At 35.9% G+C, this 17,713-nt stretch overlaps 6 protein-coding genes across 6 annotated transcripts; 3 read left to right on the top strand and 3 right to left on the bottom strand. All coding sequences in view use genetic code 12, as the record gives it.

Moving 5' to 3' along the window:
* Positions 1–284: 284 nt before the first annotated feature.
* RIM101 (alkaline-responsive transcriptional regulator) lies at positions 285–4,250 on the bottom strand (the record flags this gene model as incomplete). The annotated part of the gene is made up of 4 exons (XM_007375838.1): positions 285–2,459; positions 2,520–3,706; positions 3,764–3,906; positions 4,015–4,250. 4 exons carry the CDS (start codon positions 4,118–4,120, stop codon positions 1,760–1,762), a joined length of 2,136 nt encoding a protein of 711 aa, XP_007375900.1.
* On the top strand, positions 556–1,623 carry SPAPADRAFT_138558 (tRNA-5-taurinomethyluridine 2-sulfurtransferase; the record flags this gene model as incomplete). Its single annotated transcript, XM_007375839.1, has 1 exon — positions 556–1,623. The coding sequence occupies one exon, from the start codon at positions 556–558 to the stop codon at positions 1,621–1,623; it is 1,068 nt and encodes a 355-aa protein (XP_007375901.1).
* Positions 4,251–10,234: 5,984 nt separating the features above from the next.
* On the top strand, positions 10,235–10,660 carry SPAPADRAFT_51159 (type 1 protein phosphatase-activating protein YPI1; the record flags this gene model as incomplete). The annotated part of the gene is made up of 1 exon (XM_007375837.1): positions 10,235–10,660. One exon carries the CDS (start codon positions 10,235–10,237, stop codon positions 10,658–10,660), a length of 426 nt encoding a protein of 141 aa, XP_007375899.1.
* Positions 10,661–10,881: 221 nt separating this feature from the next.
* Positions 10,882–12,228, bottom strand: WSC4 (Wsc4p; the record flags this gene model as incomplete). The annotated part of the gene is made up of 1 exon (XM_007375836.1): positions 10,882–12,228. The coding sequence occupies one exon, from the start codon at positions 12,226–12,228 to the stop codon at positions 10,882–10,884; it is 1,347 nt and encodes a 448-aa protein (XP_007375898.1).
* Positions 12,229–14,160: 1,932 nt separating this feature from the next.
* Positions 14,161–16,116, bottom strand: SPAPADRAFT_138987 (uncharacterized protein; the record flags this gene model as incomplete). Its single annotated transcript, XM_007375835.1, has 1 exon — positions 14,161–16,116. One exon carries the CDS (start codon positions 16,114–16,116, stop codon positions 14,161–14,163), a length of 1,956 nt encoding a protein of 651 aa, XP_007375897.1.
* Positions 16,117–16,292: 176 nt separating this feature from the next.
* Positions 16,293–16,717, top strand: RPC10 (DNA-directed RNA polymerase core subunit; the record flags this gene model as incomplete). The annotated part of the gene is made up of 1 exon (XM_007375834.1): positions 16,293–16,717. One exon carries the CDS (start codon positions 16,329–16,331, stop codon positions 16,548–16,550), a length of 222 nt encoding a protein of 73 aa, XP_007375896.1.
* Positions 16,718–17,713: the final 996 nt, after the last annotated feature.

Here is a 17,713-nt window from a genome sequence, read left to right as displayed (position 1 = left end):
AGTTTGCCTCTGGGTAGAACTTCTCTTTGGTTCAAGATTTGCAAGTCAGATCTATAAAAGTTGCAAACTACAATTACCAGGAAGGATTAAAAGCTGACAAACTAGAAATCTTCCTCTAGCAAGATAAACGTGGCTCTGGAAACACTTGTTATTGTGATTATGATCTCTGTATGTTCATGATTGGAGTTGTTGTTTGGCGTTATCCTCTTGTGCATGCTCTTGTGCTTCATCGTGCAAAATGTTTTTCGCTTAAATTTCTTTTCAGTTTTGTCTGCTTACATATCAATACTGCTCAGATTCAACTTGCACATATAATACCTAATGAGGATTCTACTAAGTCGAGCTTGTGCTCCGACTCGACATTTGCATGCTGCCATACCCTCTCTTGGCATGTGCTATTCAACTGCAGTCCCTACATCAAGGGAAACCCCTATACCATATTATAGACCAACTAAAACAACGCCCACCATTACAACACCAGAGCCAACCAACATAATAGACCCTATAGAATATACCCAAATGGAACCACATCCAGACGATCACATCATCGTAGCCATGAGCTCAGGTGTAGATTCAGCCGTAAGTGCTGCGCTCTATGCTCACAAGTACAAAAACGTGCATGGAATATACATGGCCAACTGGTCCCAAACCGCCACATGCACAGAACGCGACTGGAATGACGTGCAACAGTTGTGTCATGATTTGAAAATCTCGTGTGAACGAGTGAATTTCGAGAGGGACTACTGGCAAACTGTGTTTCAACCCATGATTGACAAATATGCTCGCGGATTGACTCCTAACCCGGACACTGGATGCAATAAACATGTTAAATTCGGTAAGTTGGCAAATTACTTGGAGAGTAAATATCACAGCAAGAGGTGGTGGTTAGTAACTGGACATTATGCCCGGATAATGAAACATAATCCATCAGGGGAAACGCACTTATTACGAGGGCATTCTTCCAAAAAGGACCAATCGTACTACTTGTCGTCTATCCCTCCTTCCATAATGCCCAAAGTTCTCTTGCCAATAGGTCATTACATTAAACCAGAAATCAGAGAGCTCGGCAAACAATTTGGCTTGCATGTTGCATCCAAACCTGACTCTCAAGGGTTATGTTTTGTTAGCCCCGATCAAAACAACTTCCGCGACTTTCTCAATAACTATCTCGAACCTAATCCAGGTGACATTGTTTCTCAAGACGGCAAGGTCTGGGGCCATCATCAGGGACTTTGGCATGCCACTATTGGCCAGAGATCAACGGTATCTATGCCCCAAGGGGATCCTAATTTCAAGGGAACGTGGTATGTAAGTGCTAAGGACCCCGTCAAGAATCAGTTGATAATTGTGAGAGGATGGGACCACCCAAGTTTATTCAAGGATCAAGCTAACTTGTACGAACTAGACTGGTTATATCCCCAGGAAAAAGTGTTGGCTATCCCACCTCAAGAATTACAATTTCAATTTCATTCATTAGGAAAACGATACAACATCAAGTCGATTGACTTAACCAATGACAAATTGTCAGTAAATATTCACCCCAAGGCAAGAGCAATGGCTCCAGGACAAATTGGAGTTATTTATCGAGGAAACCAAGTGTTGGCTTCGGGGATAATTATGTAAATAGTTTAAATATTAATAAAACGATTCAACTATAAAACTATAACTAACTAATTAATAAAAATAAAAAAACATAGAAATGAACACATAAAAGGCAAGCAAAAATATATCACATAAAACAACAAATTAACGTAAAATCTCAAAAAGCGGTAATAGTAGGATACAAGTTATTCGATTGGGCATTCAAATTAACCCCTTTCGGCTGTTCTTGTTTCTGGCTTTGTTCCTGGTCGGCAATCTTTGCCCTCAAATAACCAAGTACAAGCAGAATCATTTGTCTATGCTTAGCAACATCCTGCAAATTGTATCCATCAACAACAATAGGCTCGTCATCTTCTTCTTCCTCTTCGTCCTCGTCATCTTCTTCAACATCACTAAGACCCAACTTATCAAACAAATCATCAAGTTCATCTTCTGAACTAACCGAACTATGACCTTCTTCTTCATCCTCGTCATACAATGGTTGTGCAGACTTTTGGAAGGTAGAGACACCACCAAATTCTAATGCAGTAGGATGTTGTTGCTGCTGCTGTTGTCCACTGTATGGCAAGACATATCCCAATGGCCTTTGTGGATATGCTGGCAAGAACCCTTGGTGATTGTTAGCCATGTATTCCTTGTTAGAAGTATTCAGTGAAGTATTATTAGAAATAGTAGGCAATGAAGGATAAAGTGATTGGTTAGCTTGTTGTGGTTGCACGCGCACAGCTGTTACTTGAACTTGTGGTTGTTGTTGTTGTTGTTGTTGGTATTGAGAGTACAAGTTCAGGTATTGAGAATCAAGTGAGTTTGATAATGAATTGAAAAACTTTTCAGCTTCATAAATGTTTCCATTGCCACTAGTGGTGGTGGCCACTGCTGTAGCTGGTGTGCCATTGCTATTATCAAACATAGTGGACTCTCCATTTGCTGGAGGATGTTGTGGTTGCTGCTGTTGTTGAGAGTGGAGAATGTGGGCTTGTTGCTGTTGTTGCTGTGACATATGTTCATCCAAATGGTTCAATTTGTTGAAGACTTCCAAATTATATTGAGGATTATCTTGCTTCAATCTCTTGACTGGATATTCAGTAACTTGAACCGGTTGAACTTGTTGAACTTGTGGTTGGTATGGTTGTTGGAAATGTTGGGCTTGTTGTTGAGCTTGAAGTTGTTGTTGTTGTTGTTGAACATTTTGGAAATTGAAATCGCTCAAAATACTATTGACAACATACATACTTTGTTGGTTATTGTCAAATCTTCTCTTTCTGCTAGCATCGTCATAACTCAAACCATCGAGTTGACTAACACCACCATAGTAATTAAAGTTAGGTTGCAAATCACCTCCGAGCTTCTTATTAGCCAATTTTTGCCTTTGCTTGGCTTCCTTTTGCTGTTGTTTTAATAATTGTCTTTGTGCCTTCTTTAATTTCTTCGGGTGATCCTCAGCATGGATCTTAGAATGCTTCTTCAAATCCTGTGGTCTCTTGAATGACTTGGTACATAAATCACAATGGAATGGCTTCAATGGAACATGTACTCTTAAATGAGAAGTGATATGGTCTCTCTTGACAGTAGTAGTGCCACAATTCTCCCAGTAACAAGTCAACGATAAGTTATTCGACAGTTTTCTTCCGACATGATCATCACATAAATGGTCATACAACAACTCTGGTGTTTCAAAAATAATGTTACAATCACCCCATGCACACTTGAATGGACCCCGCAAATCTTCCTCTCTAATCTTTTTATAAGTCTTCTTTGGTGGTTTCATGATATCACCAACCATACCGGCAGGCACAGCCACAGGAACAGGCATGGCCATTGGCATATGAGGTAAGTTCTTACGAAGACCCAAGTCAATATTATTGCCATAGTATCCTTCAGGTTGAGGTTGCTGTTGTTCAAGGTGGGGATAAAGGTAGGCTTGTGGGTAATATGAAGGTTGGGTGTTGTAAGTTTGGTTGAGATTTGGGTGTAACTGAGTTGGTTGTTGTTGTGATGGAACTGTTGGTGGTTGCAAGGGCTGAACAGAATGTAGTTGTTGCACTGGTGGTGCTACCTGAACACCAACCTGTTGTTGTTGTTGTTGCTGTTGCTGTTGTTGTTGCTGCTGCTCTGCATGAGGCAGTTGCTTTTGTTGTGGAATTTCAGTTTGATGTTGTACTGTTACTTGTGCTGATGGTTGTTTAACATCGTGAACTGGAGAGTTTCCAGTTGATTGAGAGGTAAATGACGAATGTGGGCTGCCATTATGTGATGTTGTTGTTGAGGAAGGAGAGGTGACATTGTCAATTTCAATGTCTATTCCTTCGCTATTCTTAGAACTAGTAGTAGTGGTCGTGGTGGTACCTGTAGTACTAGTATTAGTTGTTGCGGTGCTCCCAGTGACTGACAAAGGCCTAGCTGAGGGTACACTAGGTATAGTAGGTGGGCTTGGCTGGGCTTGGCCATTTACTGCAGTGGTTGTATTGTTGTTGCTATTAGCATTCAAATACGTGACTGGGTGTATATTGTAATTCATCGTGATTATTTTGCAAGCTTATTTGGTTATGAGATTATGGTTTGTTTCTTTGTTCAATATGTAGATTTATTAATGCTTGATATGAATATAGTCAGAAAAATCCCTTTGATATTGGAATGGTTATGTGAAAGTTAAAAGGCGTCAAATGTCAATCAGAAAAAAAAGTCTCACTTTCTTATTTAAACTTTTTTTTTGCTTGGGAATCACTTTAAATAAAAAGTCACTGCAGAAAATTCACAAAGGGGAAAGAATGCAGAAAAAAATGGAGAGATTGAACTGCAACAGGCTCAGCCAAATAGGGAGAGACACATTGATCGATAAATATATAATAAATTGTTTCTTTTTTCTCCTTGTTGTTCTTTTCTTTTTTTTAATCCCGGCCAAGAAAAAAACAAGGTTTTTCTCAGTTTTTTCTTGTCGGTCGTGTCTCTTGGTAATATTTTTTTTTCTTTTTTTTGCAGTTGAAAAAAAAAAAAATAAGTTAAGTTCCAAGGAAAATTTGTGCACTCACATCCAAGAAAACCCACACCAATCTTGTTTCTTTAGCTTAAAACCTGTCACTATAATTAACTAAATGAGGTGACAAATCAACAAATCGGGAATCTTCGTAGTTCTAACCGTGTACATAACTCTATTAAGTTTAAAAAAAACTTGGCTGTGACCTTTTTTTTCACATGTTTTATTAACATTTCTTTAGTAACTTTAAACAAAGGCCCACGAAAAGAACCCTTTGTTGTGTGAGCAACTTTGCTTTATCAATAACTCAGCCCGGTTTCTTCTCAATAATGAGATCGCCCAAGAGTGCATAATATCTGGGTTTATTTATGATGACATAATTGTTCAAAAAAGTCGTTGTCGCAAATTTCCCTAGCGGCTTAGCTGTGGAATTAGTGAAATAATAAAAATATGCGAGTTCAACTTTCTCAAATTTATTTTTTGAACTGGTTTATTTTTTATATTGCGCACTTTATATTTACACTAGTTTGGCCGTATTGGCGACCGTAACTATTCCTGCCCCACTTATGATTAATTACTACAACTTCCACTGCGTTTGCAAAGAATTAATATACTTACACCTTTATTTCTAAAATAAATGTCTTTCTCCACCTTCCATATCTTCTCTACCTTCTGAACATTTGCGAACTACTGTTGTATTTGCTTACCATGAATTGTGACTCGATTTTTTCCTTGGCATTTTTCAAAAGATTTTTAATTTTCGCCTTGATGTCCCATGCCGCCTGATTCCGTCTCTAATACGTTTCTATCTCATGTAGGATTACTTATCCCAATACAAAATAGAAAATATAAATAATTTTAACCGAAACACATATGGATGCATGGCCAGGGGATTAAGTCTACGTATTTTGTATCTGTCAACTATAAGATTTACTGCATGCAACTATGGTTTCGTATCATGCACTAAAAAAATTGACACTAATATTATAAAATGTCTCTGGCTCTGATCTTTACCAGATAGGGCGTGTGAAAAAGCCTCGTGTAAAAACAATAGGGAAAACGATCGTATGGGATTTATACTAACTTCTTTTCATAGTTCCTAACCAAAACGGACTCGCTTATTTGGGTTTAATGATCTCTTGTTCTATTGTGTTTGCATTCCTTTTCGTATATTTACATCTCTCCACTTTGTTCTATTTTTGTCTTTCAAGACCTTTCGTTGTTGAATTTGCTTGACCAAGAAATTTAAAATTGTGATGATTTATAGTTGTCAGTTGTATCAATGTGAGTTTATGCAACCAAATAATTCTCGTTTTCGCGTGCATAAGGTTGCTTCTTCATACAGAAGTGGTAATTCGGAATAAATGCAGGCAGACTCCGTGGATAACGTCATTGGTTAATCTTTTTAGGTCTATCGCGTAAAAAATTATGATATCATTAATATCGTACTAGCTACTCCCCGCATTTTCGATAGATATAGATCATACACGCATGATCAGATCATTTACATTAGCAGTGAAAATCAAGGATTTCGGATTGCCAGTTCCTTCATCCACTCATATCTATGGCAAAACAACATACAAAGTTTAAATCATGTCATTTTATTCTTTTCTTTGCTAGCCTAGAACAAGAAAAAAAATTGTTGCAAATAAACATGTTACTTTTTTTTTCGTAATCATAGAGAAGAAAAAAAATTCTACCATGATAAAAATAACACCTAATGACGTCGTTGTCTTTTTACCTCACCTTATACCAATCAACCAGTAAAATTGTAACCCCTCAAATTCCTATTTACGCGGTATAAGCGAATCGCTGATCGCGCGTCTTAATTATATTGGATTTGAAAAGTACACGTAAGCGCTTTACAACCTAACCTGATCAATAAAGTTAAACTTTTGAAGAAACGGATGGTTGTGCAAAAGCACATACTGCACAAAATAGCAGAATCTTACACCCGATGAATCTTGTTCTGGGTCATGCTCTAGTCTTTAACATACTTGGGTGAAGTATATTATTTCGGGGTTTGATCTTTAATTGTAACAGCACGTTCAATTTTAATCGTGATGCACATCTGACCACTCTAACTGATTATTCTTGCTAATTTGGTTATACGAAATTACCTGACTGATTTTCAACTGAAATTTTTCAACTAATCTAATTCCTTAGACTTAACTTTTTCTGGTCTTCGAGTTGTATAGATAAGCAAGTTCACTAATTCCATTTCATGGTTGCAAAAATAAAAGGCTTAGATAAAGTAGAAAAAATAAATAAAAAAATAAATGCCTTCAGCCAGATTCGAACTGACGATCTCCTCATTACTAGTGAGGTGCCTTACCAACTTGGCCATAAAGGCTCTTTTTGTTTTTTTTCAAAATTACTAGCCATTTGATTCTATCATGTTACCTAAAAGATCTTAAGTTAATTCGAAAATAGTATTGTTTACTTTAACGCATAGGATTCTGGTTGCCCTTTATGTCACTAATCATCTGAAATGAGAAGAAAGGATAAATATGAAGTGTGATAATGAAATCGAGAAAAGGAGATAAAAGGAATTACTTCGAAATATGATTATGCAGATAAACAAAAAGTATATAAAAGAATTCTGAGACCAGAGTCTACAATTTATTCATGGATGCTCTTCAAACTAAGTACAAGGAAGACAAATCCAAATCTGGATTAGCGTTACAAGTTGGGTTTTTTTTCGCAAAAAGGAGGATCGTTCGTTGCCTAATTCCAGAAATTTAAACAAATTTTAGCAAATACCTTCCCCGGAATATTTTAGAGCGGGAATCTTTCATTGTTACCCTGTTTAGAAGAAATACAAACCTCAAATATCAACCCGTAACTGCTAATATGAAGACTTATATGACCATTGACAAGATCATCCCTCGTCCAGAACTTGAAGCCATTCAAACTAGATTGTCCTACCACAGAATCCCATTCAGTTACAACTGCAGAAATGGCCATCGTTGTGAAAACAACAATACTAAGTACAACAACAAGAAGAACAACATATGAGTATTGCCACAGTTGTAGTGCCCATTCTCGTTATACTAACGAATACAGTTCAATGAACAACAACAATAATAATAACAACAGAAGGAAAAATTCTCTTGATCCAACTACTAACAACTCTCTAAAGCCAAAGAAAACTAACTTAGTCCTGGGAAGACCCTAGAATCGTCGTTTTATTTTCTAATACCAGTTTGAAATTGAATTAAATGTAAAAGTGTCGAAAGTGAAAAGGCTTTGGGTCACTTTGGAAGGCATTTAGATAGAATCAAACCTAATAATTATTACCATCTGTTATTAAATGTGGTAGTGGAAGCTCAAGTAATTTGATCTATTTGTATTTTGTACCTTATGACTATTATACCATTAATAGAGTATCAGATCTGATAAGTGAAAAAAAAAAAGTAATAATTTATCAGAACTAAATCCAAAGGTGGATATCCAACTAGTATTTATATTACAATATTCTGCTTCTCGTTTAGCTTCACATACTTTATCCCTCCTTACCTTCTTGCAGTTTAAAGACACTCTACAACTTGTCTGAGGAACTGATTTCTCTTTTCAAAAAAAATACTATTTAACTTTCATTGTTACTGTGAACTGATGTATTATTATTTCTCTTAATGTATTTCTAATATTGGTATTTCTGCATAATAGGGACACTTCATAAATTGTCCCTAATCTATCATTGGTAACAAACTAGGTCTTGATTAATTACTATGTCATTCGGTTATAATTGATTAGAAATCCATTGTATCAACGATGGTGTAACTACGGCATTTTTCAATTATGTAATTACGATCGTTAAGTGTCCAAGTTAATTCGACGAGTGTATAAAGTATCAAGTAAATAAGATTGTGAGTGGTAATCTCGCTTATGTGTGGTTGTGAACACAATATCAATTTCGGTTTCGCTCAGGTCTGATTGGTCAGGTGCTAGACCTAAAGAGTTGCTCATAGTATTAACCTTCAATTTTATCAAATCGTGAAGCGCTCGTGATGAAAACCTTGCATTTTTCACTAAAAACTGAAATTGGGTAATTTAGCAGCTATTTTACAAGTTCGAAAGGTTATGGAATAATAGCAATTACAGCCATTTATCATTTGAATAAATATAAGTATTATGGAATTTTTTGTCTTGCCGTAAAATAACGCTTTAATGCTGGGACCAATTTAATCTCATTTATTAGCAGCAAAGATTTGCTAATATTTGAGATAGTTTACACATTCAAACGAGCAATGTACCTAGTTCATCGTGGCTTGAAGACCATTTACGACTGATAGTTGCCTTGAGATTCCAATGGATGGAGTTGCTCTAATAAATTTCAAGCTATCTTGAATTTGTAGAACACTTGTTGTGAAACTACCAACTAAAACTACCCAATATTGAACTCTTTTAGCTAAATAAAAATATTGTTAAGTCGATTTCATAGAAATAGAGCAGAGAACATTGAGAGCAACATGAGTGTAATTCTTTTTGCAACTTTGCTAGATATGGCAACTTCCAACAACCCATGTAATATGTTCCTAAATTGCTGTGGATGATATATGTATATATATTGTTCCAAATTACTTTAATTGGAAAAACTCATGTCAATAATACTTGCATATTTGGTTTTGTGACGTTCAATAAATTTTTACTTAAAGTTTACTAATTATTACTTATAATTTACATTTACAGGCTCAGTCAAACTGATAATATTTCTGGATTATGGTAAAACACGTTGTAGTTCAATTCGCAACTTGTCCTATCTTCTTGCTCGACGGATAGATCGGTATCAATTGAAGCCAATCTAGGAGATTTCGATTTCACATGAGATCCTGCTTTTCCCTCGTAATTAACATCCGGGTTTATTTTTTAATATTTTTTAGCATTGTTTATTGTCTTCTGCGACCGGTGGTAGTCAACAATCTAAATCAGAAACAAACCCTCCCATATCGGGCTAATTATCTAGCGTTCAGGGATGCGATAACAATTAGCTAGAGATCTTGTATAAGAATAGAAGATTTCTTGTAATTTTGGAAATAAGGGGGTGTGGTGGTGGTGGGGGTGAATAATATGATTCAAGGATTTTCTGGAGTAAAATACAAGCATCCCTTTGAGTGATTTAACCCCCTTAAATGATATTAAATAATACGATTTGAGGGGAATTTAGTTGGATCTACAACAGTTTTTTGTAAGTTTTAGAGAACTAAAATAGCAAGTGCTGCTGCGTAGTTGATGGCCCTTGTCCACACACCCCCTACTCCGTATGTGGAACGGTTTGCAACTCAGCCATATCGAGACACTTTTTGTTTGATTCAGGAACCTTGCTTTTATATTCCTATGGAATTTATTGTTCAATTCTGTGACTGGTTTTAGAACTGAATTAAATGATACATAGCATTGCTCTATTCCTGTATATATATTTCTAGTAGTACTTCTGCCTAGTGAGACAAGCCACAAAAACCAGTAACAAAAAAAAAAAGAGGACAATTATTAAATTTGACATATACATGTATTTACATTATCTAGTTATTTTATACCGAATCAGGAACTAATCAAATCCTAACAAGCCGGTCACCTGATAGTTTGCACTTTATAGAGACAGATTTATGCATTAAACTGAACTTTGGTTTTAGTATTCCGCTTTATCCCATCCGCATCATGTCTAACAATAGCTCCAGAACAGAACTAACGCCTGTGAGCGAACAGCCAGTATTAAGGCTTCGACCACTGAACAAACAGAACAATGAAGAAACAAAGGAAGGAACATCGTCATCGTCCCCAAAGAAAATGCGCAAGAAGAAAAAGAAGGCCAGAGTGCAATGGACAGAAGATGTGGTGGACAATGAGAATATGAATAAGAAAAAGACCAAGATCTGCTGCATCTTTCATCCAAATCGAACATTTGACGAAGAAGTGGAACATGATCATAGTCATTCCGACCCTTCTTCTTCTTCTTCCTCTGATGAAAGTGATTTGAGTGAAGGAGAAGGGGGAGGTGGTGGAGATAATGAAGTGAAACCAAATGCATACGAACATCAACCAGTTTATGAAAATCAATCCAAAATTCCACCTTCTTCAAAGTAAGTACTACATTATGATCAAATTTTAGAATTGCTATTTACGTAATTGTTCATTTGTACCAAAAAAATTAAAAACAAACTATATAAACCTGGAAAGATTTGACATATATACCATTATATATCCAACCTAGATGCAAACAAATTAGAAATCCATAAAAATAAACATTAAAAACGGGCATTAAAAAGAAAACACAAACAATAGTAAGCTAGCAATTACCTCCACCTCTAAACCTCTTTCGCTGAAATCTCTGGGTTTATAATCTTCAACTTTCTCGAATAATCTTTTTCATCGCCCAAAGATTGCTTGGAAAGATTTGTATTCAAAAACATTGTATATGGATCCAATCTGGCATCAACCTCATTTATAGGGAACATGATAATAGAACCACCTGCGCTTGCATTAGCATCTTCAGGAATGTTAGGATTAGGGGAGTTTTTACTCATAAGTTTCTTTCTTGACGAGCTTCTATTCACACTATCCTTCTCTCCTGTAAATAGCTTGAATACTGACTTGTGTGAACTATTTCTTTTTACAGAATGTGAAGGTGTAGATAATTGCGTGCCAGCTTGCTTTTCATGATCAATTGACAATTCATCACCACTGGATTGACTTTCCTCGTCGGTGTAATCACCATTGTGATGATTGCGTGATCCAGCACAACAGCAATATAATATACCTGAAACTAATCCAAGCACCACAACTCCAACAGCAGTGAATGTGCCTGCAACTTTAGCGGTATCGTCAAAGAAAGTTGATTTGTTTTGATCAGCCTTTTCTTTAGCGTCAGTATCACTTGTGGTTGTCGGAGCACCTTCACGGTCATTTACATTGGATGAAACGGCCAATGAGTCTGATGGGTCGGTTGAAGATGTCTCAGCAGTAACTTGCGTAATATATAGGGTCTTGATTTCTTGGCTTAGAGTACCATTGATTGTGACATAAGAAAAAACAGTGGATGGCTGCATGGATGCTTGGGAGGAGTCGGAGTTGACTTTGCTAACGGTGGTAGTCACCTTTACTATATCACTATCTTGTTGGGTTTGGGTTATTTCTGTGGTTTGTGTAATCATGGTAGTTCCTGGTTGATCAGCAGATGGTTGGTCGCTAGATGGTTCGTTAGAAGGTTGATTGTTGTCAGTAGGCTGCGTCTTCTTGTTTGTACTCGGTGCCGTGGAGGGAGTAGGTGACTGTTTGGTTACTGTTGAGGATGGGCCATTTATAATCAAGTATCCAAAGTAGCCATTTCCAGCACAATTTTCTTGGTCCTTGTATCCTGGACAGCCAATTGCACATTTTGAAAGATCAACAGTATCGGCAGGAACGTTATCAGTACAATAACAATTTGTTCCCAGTAAAATAGCAACACCTTTCCCTTGGTTTAAACAAGTGTTCTGGCATAGACCATTGGACATATATATACTGTTGGAAGGACTGCTATCACCAGCCAAATTTGTTGTTGAGCAAAGGTTTAATGTCAAGCCCGAGGTGACCGGAAGTAGAGCGAGTAAAATCGCTACTACCCATGCATAATTTCTAAGCTGTAGTAGGGAGCCCAGTTGCTGTTGTCCCATGGTGGAACTCTCAGTCTTGTGTGTATGGTAGGAGAGTTGCTTTCCCCTTAGCTGAGGAAAAAGGTTGTAAGTGTTGGGAACGATGTGTGAAAATTCTTGAGAATGAAATAGGAAATAAGGTTGGTTTAAAATAGAAAATTATTTTTTATCCTTATTTTCCTTAATTAATTTTTATTTTCTTTTTTGGGTTGGAAGAATATATGCGGCGTGAAATCTCTTGGATGACACAAAAGGTGATGGATTATGTCTTAAATGGGGTCTTAGGGGGAGGAGGTGAATTCTTCTATGATTGGGTGCTAAAGGAAGCTCTTCTATTTTGCAAAAGTGTAAATATTTACAATTGTAGTCCTTTAAATTGCAATGTAAACGATAAGGGGTGTGGTTCAGTTTATATTTTTTCTTCTCTATATTTAGGAACTGAAAAAAAAAAAAAATAAACCCACAACAACACAAAAATAGAAACTCTTTGATTACTATTACGCAACCTTCTTTGCTAGTTTAGAATATCTTCGTAGAATGGATGATTAAGTATGGTTCGCTAACAGAATTGCTTCTATGGTGGGTATCAACACCAAATTTGTAAACAATTATCCTCAAGTCTATGGTTGAATAAAAAAAAACGCAAAATGTGTCTTCTGTATCAGGAATTTGACAAATTCTCAAAATAAGGATATTATAACTGGATTTATATATTTCGGTATTCCGGTTATGAGGGATAACAGAAATTTATTATAGGCATTAAATTTGCTATTTCTGTTGTAGGAAACCCACATTTGATATTTGACAATAGAATTATTTTTTAGGACGATTTATTCTTTTCATGTCAGATGGGTAATTTTTTATGCGAATAATTGCAAATTTCAAATTTTTTGCAGGAAATCGATAAAATTTCCATGCATATGATTAAAAAATAAAACCGGAATTCAATCATCAGCCTTCGAATTAAATCCAGCTATCTAAATCTCATTTACCTGTTTGAAGTTTTATAAGTTTTGCATTTGATGTTGGTTAGTTTGCGAAAACGATGGTTACTTCCGATGGCCAGGCGGGAATTTAGCAATTAAATGCTACGCGAAATTTTGGCGAATATTTCCATACATGAGCCATACGCATATTAGCCCGCCGTGCATTAGCATCTGAGATTTGTTACATCACCGCGGAAATCGGGATCTCTTTTTAATTTTTTTTTTTTGCTGTTCGCTCACTCTAAAATAACAGGCTATTGTCATTATGTCATCGAAAGGATTGCAAAACCGTTCATGAAATAGCACAAACCTTAAATATCGGTTCAAAACCTGGAAACCGATGTTTGAGCTCTGGTATGAACGCCAAAATAAAAAATGAACAGGAAATGATCGTGATACCTCTTGCTCCTTACTTACCAAAGTTTGTTGCCAAGGAGAAAGCGGGCTTAGTTTGTTATAGTTGACAAGAGATGGATAACTGCATCGCCCACAGTTAATTTTAATGCATGTTTCCAAAAGTTTAAATTTAGTCTTTTTTTTTTTGCTAATATTTATATCTTGGCACTAGGGATGTGGCTAGTATAATAAGATTCTCTACAGTCTTGGCAGATCGTATAGATTAGAATTGTGCTTCTTTCTACAATTTCAGCTAACCAGAATTCGAACAGAAAGCAATTTATTGTACTGGAGTTAACACAAGGAAACCCGATCTGCATCTATCTCGTCAAAGCTTTTGTTATAAGGCGGATCCGGCTATGACAGATCAAGGTTCAATTATTCTTGGCACTAAAATCTTGTTCCTGACGTTACTCCGCCTTTATAAAACTTTAGCCATTTGCTCGTTTCAACTACAAATATTCTCTTTGCAACCGTCAGCTGATAACGGGAGGCATTCTATCGTCTATAATTTTATCTAACTATTTACAATTTTATTTACAAATGCATGGTCATGATATCGTTAAATATATTATGTAGATTGGCCGGAATTTTTCATTAATCCCCGCTCAACCATTTGTCTTTTCGTATACTCATCCGAACCTTCATCTATCCTTAATATACGCTCTCTGTTTCTATGAGCACTGATCTTAGCGGCCGTATGTGACAAAATTTGTTGAATCAGTTCATGTGGAAGTTCAACTGCCGCCCCGTTTGGTAGCTGACCACTCCTGATGACTTTGAAAAGAAGGAGGTCCTCTTTTTTGTTTGAGTTTGGCTGCTCCAATTCTAATTTTAAATGATTCCATATTTCAATTTCCTGATCATCCAACAAGACAGACGTGGGCTTAATAGATACATCCTTCAAATTTTCATTTACGTACGTTATCTTTGCATCTACTTCTTGTAGGGCCCTGCCTACTATTCTTGATACAATTTTATAATTCTCGGGTAATGATCTTTTGCCATTCCCATAATCTATGACTTCAATCGGAAGATTTAATTTCTGAGTTGCTTCGTATATGATACAACGTAACAAATACGATAATGTCTCTATTTTCCTAACATCCTTCAAATCGGTAATCAATTGACGAGAGATTAACTGAAATATTCTTGGTATCTTGGTAAAATCTCTTCCAGATTCTTTCAGAAACTCTACATAGATCCTGATCATGGAGAATGCTTTGTCTTGCAATTCTACATTTCTTTGAATTCCCAGAAATAAGTTTAACAAAGTGTACTCGTCAATATTGAATTTTTCTAGTTCAGCATCATTTGCATTTGCATGTAAGGCTTGACTGTAGATTACCTTATTCAGAAACTTGCTATCAATAGCCCACGTTTCATATCCCAAATCTTTTTCTATGAAGTTAATCACCTCGTGGTAATCGGTGGTTGTTTTGGCAAAATCATCCAAGACTTTTACCATCATTGACTTTGGAATGGGAATGCCATGATCTTGCATCTTTTTAAGGAAATTTTCTTTGAGATGGATGTTCTTGATAGTGCTATAAATATAGCTGTATGTTCCCAAGTTGATTTCGATATTCAACCTAGCACTTAATTGCAAATACTTTAAAACTAGTCCAAATGTACTGGTGTTTCCTCTGATATTAGCATGGGTTGATAGCATTTTGATCATTGAATTTATAGTATCAACGTTGTACGCATGACCATCATTCTTCATAACTAGTAATAACTCTCTAGCGAAGGTGCTTTGATTCTTTAAAGAACCAAAATAATGGATTAGACAGTTATATGTATGTGTTGATCTATACTCTTTGAACTCGTGTGTTGTTAACTTATGTGTATATAACAAGATTTGGGGAATTATTCCTGATTGCAAAGACAGTGAGTTTTTATAATGATAGTTCGTGTGTGTGAGTTGGTAAATATATTCATAGAAATTCTCTCGTGTAAGTGGGGAGGGCATTATCGGTATTTCATGAAAATTATGTGCAGGTACCTGAAGTTTATATTCACTGGCTATTTGATCTTGTTGTAGTATAACATTGTTTAATACAGCTGGGTTGTTATGGTCAATATCCTTCAAATGAGATGGTGTAAGGTCTATTAAAGTAGACATCATAATTTCAAACATTCGCCTGTCTTCCATGTACTGTTCAAGAATAGCACGAGGGTTTTTAGATGTTTTCTTTGTCCAAGCTTGTTTTGCCAGTCGGATATCATATTCGGTTTTCTCACTGAATGTCTTTAGCGTTGGCATATCTAAAGGCTCCAAGAACTCTCGGTATGTTTTCCTTTGGAAATCCTGATACAACGGTTTAAATTTCTTGACGTCATCAGGTTGCAAGTTTTTGTATATTGATTGTATGACCTTCGGTGAATATGAATTGGTTGTCGATTGCGGGTTGACTTTCAGATTTGAACTATTCTTTACTATTGCTTTATTCTCAGAATCTTTCAAGATCTGGCTATGTCGTATTACTCTTCCTATTCGAGAGATTGTATCTTTTATTGATAACATGACATGAGGACTGGATAAAGAGTGTGGTTTCAACGGTAGTCATTAAAAGCGTTGGATCGATTTTATTGAATATAGAAAAAAAAAAATTTCCAAATAGTCACGTGAATAAAATAATCCGAAAAAAAAAACTACTTAGAAAATGTCATCGAGAAAATTCAAACTATCAATTACAAATCACGTAACCCAAACCAACTCAGAAACAACTAAATAAAATGGCCTCCCCACAAAGAGAAGGGTTCAGTATCCCATCATCAATCTCCCATGCTGCTTTAGGTCAAGTTACCAGCAAGTCCTTAGGTGTTAAGTACAACTGTGCCCAATGTGCTGCCTCCTTTTCCTTGAGCAAAAACGACGCCATCAGATGTAAGGAATGTGGTCATAGAGTTATTTACAAGTCTAGAACCAGAAGAATGGTGCAATTTGAAGCTCGTTAAATGTTGTGGAAATGGAGTAATCATTTGAATAACTTCTAAAAACTAATGTTAAGAATGATTAGAAAGTTATAACCTATGGCATAGCAAAAAATTCACATAAGTTTAGTTCAAGCTTTTATATCTCTTTGATAATATTGTATTATAGTTTAATGAAAATCGGTAATTGGAAATACTGGCGTAGTGCACTTGAGTTCAGGATATGAGTCTGTTGTAGTTTAAGAAGGCTCGTATTGTTTAAGTATACTCTTGTGAAACTAATAATTCAACTTACACTACTTTCTCTCACGCTACTATAAGAAGTTTGTGTACTGACGAAGTCCTTTTTGTGTGAGTTATTTTTCCAACTTCTTAAAACTATACTCGCCCATGATCTTATTCTTTGAGATAGTATTTTCCCTGATCCAACTGGATAATTAATAGATAGTGTCAGTTTTTAGGTGCCGTCAGTATCTCGAGCTTGCTCTGGGTATATTATTTTTCCTAAAATTTGAGAAATTGGTTCCTTCTAATTTCCTACTAATTCGAGGAAAGCATTCTTTTGATATTTCCATCTTATAATTCTGTTGTTGATCATTTAATTTACAGTATTTTCTGTTTGCATAGTATGGCATTACACTTTTTCAAAAATTCAGCATTGATTCTTGCATATGTTCCTTATGATTTCCTTGGATTCTAATAATTTTTTCTCAAAAATGTACCAAAAACTTCAAAAATCGATTGGATCAATTATTTCTACACAAAAAGTTAGTCAAATAGATCAAATAAAGACATAATTCTACAGTTTGATGAGTATTCTCCTTCCTAGATGTTTATCAAAACTATTTTGAGAACAATAAACATCATTTTAAGTGGGATATTTCAATCAAACTAAGTTATCCTGATAGTATAGACTTTCCCGATTAGACAAACTTTTGTCCCGATAGAACAAGTTTTTGAATCTCGTTAAGCGAGGTTTAAGCTTGCACCGGACAAAACCAAGAAAAAAATGAAATGTTACAAGCGTGACTGATGAAGGTAGATAATAAAGCTAACGTAGTAACTTTACAGTGGAAGCGTCTTTATAATAGTTCTGTACGAATGAAAGTGGAGGAGTCTATTCTCTAACTAAGCTATCTATAAATAGAATATGATACTTCGAGAACTTGATACTTAATAATTCATTA

The sequence above is a fragment of the Spathaspora passalidarum genome (genome assembly GCF_000223485.1).
Source record: "Spathaspora passalidarum NRRL Y-27907 unplaced genomic scaffold SPAPAscaffold_4, whole genome shotgun sequence".
In the NCBI taxonomy this organism is placed as follows: Eukaryota; Fungi; Ascomycota; class Pichiomycetes; order Serinales; family Debaryomycetaceae; genus Spathaspora; species Spathaspora passalidarum.
This window is presented reverse-complemented; position numbering and strand designations above follow the sequence as displayed.